This window comes from Gekko japonicus, unplaced genomic scaffold (genome assembly GCF_001447785.1).
Source record: "Gekko japonicus isolate JY-2015 unplaced genomic scaffold, Gekko_japonicus_V1.1 scaffold1808, whole genome shotgun sequence".
In the NCBI taxonomy this organism is placed as follows: Eukaryota; Metazoa; Chordata; class Lepidosauria; order Squamata; family Gekkonidae; genus Gekko; species Gekko japonicus.
In genome coordinates, this window is record NW_015168102.1 from 253,869 (window position 1) to 258,241 (window position 4,373).

The 4,373-nt window shown below is 52.8% G+C and overlaps 1 protein-coding gene across 1 annotated transcript in view; it reads left to right on the forward strand.

Annotated features, from left to right (window-relative positions):
- The first annotated feature begins 1,946 nt into the window (after window positions 1-1,946).
- DLL1 (delta-like 1 (Drosophila)) overlaps window positions 1,947-4,373 on the forward strand; it is a 13,112-nt gene continuing 10,685 nt past the window's right edge. Inside the window, exons 1-2 of the mRNA XM_015414796.1 lie at window positions 1,947-2,006; window positions 2,598-2,930. Coding sequence (XP_015270282.1) covers window positions 1,947-2,006; window positions 2,598-2,930 — 393 coding nt within the window. The remainder of the gene's footprint in view (window positions 2,007-2,597; window positions 2,931-4,373) is intronic.

The window sequence follows — 4,373 nt, forward strand, 5'->3', positions numbered from 1 at the left end:
CGAACGACACACACCAAACTCACTTTTTTTACTAAGCTCGAAGGAGGGAAAAGGCAGCGAGAGCGAGCCAGGGATGATGATCATCATACAGGAAGGGAAAAATTGAGACGAGCTGTCGTGAGGTTTGCCAGTTTAACCAAGAATTCCAGGGGTGTGTGTGCATTTTTTTTTTTTTGGCCTTTAAAAACCGGGACTGTTTACCCAGCCGATCCTCCCTCCATCCCTCCCACATCTCCCCCGCCTGGAACTTAACACATGGGTCTTTCCCGGATTGTTTGAGTATGAAAGTCTTTGGGGGTGTGTTCCGCATAATGATCAGGAAAAGGAGCGCAGAGATTCCGAGGTCTTCAAACTTCGGGAAACTCACCCAATGCGCCCCGGAGGGGCAAACCTCTTCCACCCCCGTCCCCCAAGATCACTGGATGCCTCTGACGTGTGCACCCTCGGGTCTTTGCGTTTAGTGCCTGCCAGACCAAGCCTAAGCAAGTCTACTCAGAAGTAGTTCCCATTCTACCTAATGGGGCTCCCCCCCCCCCGCAGAGTATACTTAATGGGGCTTACCCCCACCACACCAGCTCGTTTCGCCCCGCCTGTTCTCCTCCCCCTTTTTCAGGTCGGGAACTTATGATACTTAAAAAATATTATTTGAGCCCACGTGTCGGGTTTAAAGTATTCGATATCAATGGGGCGTGATGCTGACGCGGTTTCTTCCCTAAGCCGAGGGTTATCCTTAAGACCCCTTTTCCAAAACACTACTTCTTAACAACTTTTTTTTTTTAATATATCATTCATTTCAAGACAAGATCAGTTCTGGATCAAAGCTTGTTTCCTTGCAGGAAAGGAAGGCTCTCTCTGTTCAGACGAGAGCGGAAAACCCGTGGCGTGTTGCCATCTCCTCGGAGCAGAAGGGGAAAGTGTGTGCGCGCATTCTGGGGAAGGGAGGGGGTGGTGATTGCGGTTTCTGAACTTGCAGGAATGTAAATGAGCCCCCCCCCCCGTTTTTGGTGGGACCCACAGGGGAGGGGAAGAGGAGGAGGGTTGCCCATTTTACAGCTCACTGACCATTTGGCGATCCATTGAGAGGAGGGCTTGGAAAAAGTGGTTCCTTTGTGGCCGCTCTAGCCAGATTGGGGGGATGCTCATTTGCATCTCATTAGCCATGCGGCCGGCGAGATATAAGGCAGGCAGGCGCCCGACCGCAGGCAGATCCGTAGAGCGCCACCGAGCCAGCAGAGCTGACAGCCAGCCAGCGCCAAGGCGAGAGCAGAGAATACCCATACATAGGAAGAGCGGGAGATATCTGGGGAGCCACAGACACACGCGCGGGTCTCGTCGCTAGTCCCTTGACTTGAGAAAAAAAATAATCGGTCCCTTTGCCTTCCTTTTGGGGCTTGGAATCTTTCAAGAAAGGGGGAAACCACCACCACCACCAGGCACCACTTGCAGCTTGGGGCTGCCTGCGCGGAAAGTGGTGAGCGGCAGCCCCGGGTGCTCTGAAGACGGCTGCCTGACAAGCGCCAGCGCCGCGGCACACGCACGCCGACCGCCTCCCCCCCACCCCCCGCCGCCCTTCGCCTGAAGCCGCCGGGAATTATCTCCTCCTCGTCCCCTGAGGGATTTCCAGATCGTTGATTATTTTAATCTGCTTGGGAAGCTTTTTCTCCGCCTCTGGGAATTAACTGGCTTTTCGCTCCTTCTCCTCTCCCGGCTGGAGAAGACCGAAGCGCCGGGGCAGCCGCAAGAACTGTGGGGAGAAAGGCCAGCGGGGAGGGCAAAAGTTGTTCCTCGAGACTCTTCGTCGTCTTTGAAAGAAAGAAAGAAAAAATCGCCCCCCCCCCGAGCTGTCAGTTATCCAATGGGCGTATCTACCCGTTTTCTCTGTCGGAAAGCAGAGAAGAAAAGCGGCCCCAGATATCTCCCTCCGACACCCCCCCCCCCGCCTCAAAATGGGAGGTCGGTCCCTGCTGGCGCTCCTTGTCTCCTGCGCGCTTCTGTTGCCCAGCCAGGTAAGCATCCGGGGCGCGTGACCGAATTGACAAGGACGGTGACACTCGAGGGCCCTGCCCTGACGGAAAGTTTGGTGCCCCCCTTTGGGAGAGCCCCAGCAGTCCGCCTCTCTCGGGGATGGCGTGTGGGTGTGAGGGAGGCGGCCTGAAGTGAAGCGATCCTGGGGATGTCTCGCTTCCCCGTCCCGGCTCTAGAGGTAGCGCGCGTCGCCGTCTGCGTGCACACGAACGTGTTCAAGCAGATGAACCAACACCACCCGGCGGAGCGACAGGGATTTCAGGGGTTTGGGAGTGCCCCGGTATTAGCGGAACTCCGGTAGCCGGGGCACGTGAACTGCAAACAGCCGCTGCCCCCTATCGGAGTGTCCGATCGACTGAGTGGGCTTTTTGCCATCGATGCATTTGCGGGGCTTGGCGAGCCCTGGCCTGGGGGCTCGAGCGCCTCGCGTCTCGCTCGTGCTGCTCTGCAACGGGGCAAAATGCCCATTGATAAAATTGCTGCCTCCTTCCCCTCCTCCTTTACATTTTATCTCGCCTCCCACTCTCGTCTTCCCCCATTCATGGCTCTTATGATGCCCCCCCGCCCCGCAGGTTCGGAGCTCCGGCGTGTTCGAGCTGAAGCTGCAGGAGTTTGTCAACAAGAAGGGGCTTCTGGGCAACCGCAATTGCTGCCGGGGAGGCCTTGGCGCGGCCCTGCCCAGCGGCGGCTCGGCCTCCGGGCTGCAGCAGTGCGACTGCAAGACGTTCTTCCGCGTGTGCCTCAAACACTACCAAGCCAGCGTCTCTCCGGAGCCACCCTGTACCTACGGCAGCGCCATCACCCCTGTTCTGGGAGCCAACTCCTTCAGTGTGCCTGACAACGCCGCCAGCGGCGATCCCTCCTTCAGCAACCCCATCCGCTTCCCCTTCGGCTTCACCTGGCCGGTAAGTTCAGCGGGGGAAGGGAACCCATGTGGGTGAAAATCTGTAGAGGAGGAGGATTGCAATCAATTAGATGTCTCCAATTAATCTCAATAGGATGTGGATTGTATAATTAATTTGGGTTCTGGACTCACTGGCCCTCTTAGGCTCATAATCTTGCATTTTGACATTAGTTACTTTAGAGTTCTATATTCACTTGTGTTTGTACCACTGCAGGTCAAAATTGCTCCTCACTGCGGAAGTTCACATAATTAGGATTCCAGATTGGTTAATACATGTTCACAGGGGCCAGTGTCAACTGTTTTACATACACGCAAACTTCAGAAGATGGCAAAAATTCCTTGGCCTTAGAAAACACCCCAGTGTTCTAATGCTTTAAGAATGCATGTGTATGTGGATGGGATGCTTGTGGGTATAATACCAGGGGACAGAATTTATTTCAGGTCAAGTGGTCCATATGGGGCTTAAAATCCTTATTTACGTCCACCATTAAATATAGCTTGATTTTAAGGAGGATGGCTGCTTCCCAAATTCAGGCCAGTGTCCCTTCCATGTTAGTCTTACCTTCTTTGAACTGAAGACCTTCCAAGACTTTAGTTATGCTGCTGCCTAGCCAACTGGCTGAGATCAGTGCAGTGGGAAACTGAGGCTGCCAGGTGCCTTTAATGTAAGCAGTATTCCTCATGTTCACCTAGCACAGTGATAGCGAATCTTTTAGAGACCGAGTGCCCAAACTGCGACCCAAAACCCACTTATTTATCGCAAAGTGCCAACATGGCAATTTAACCTGAATACTGAGGTTTTACTTTAGAAAAAAGCAACTCATACATTAATTTAAGATGATCTAAACAAAGTAAGGAAAGCAATCCCAAATGCTTTCATTTACTTAAAATTATTTGACAGAGAATTTGACACTTTAATGATGGTCTGGGCCTGGCTGGGATGATGGCATGCGTGCCCACAGAGAGGGCTCTGAGTGCCACCTCTGGCACCTGTGCCAGAGGTTCGCCACCACTGACCTAGCATCTTCTATTCTAGAATGCTACAATTTGTTCTACTGTAATGTGCCATCTCTTCTCTGAATCTCTGTGCCTTCAGAAAAATCCACAGGAGAGATAACTAATGCTTTAGAGAGTCCATCATGTTTTGAAATTTTGATGAGGCAAGCTTGCTGGGAGCTTGTGTCTCATTAGCAGCCTCAGCCAGTCAGCTGAAAGGATAATAATAAGGGTGGTCGAGCATACTTTATTGTGATTTCACTTCCCTTGTCTTCCCATTATGGAAATGGCCATGTCATTGTCAGTCCTGCCTGAAGCTCCCAAAGGCTTGATCTTCTATCCAATTCTCCCCCACCCCCCTTTCCGTTACCTCTCAGTGTACAAAGCTGGGAGGAGAGCAAAGTGTGAAGAGTGACTCTCCTACCCCTCCCATCACCTCCTCCTCTTT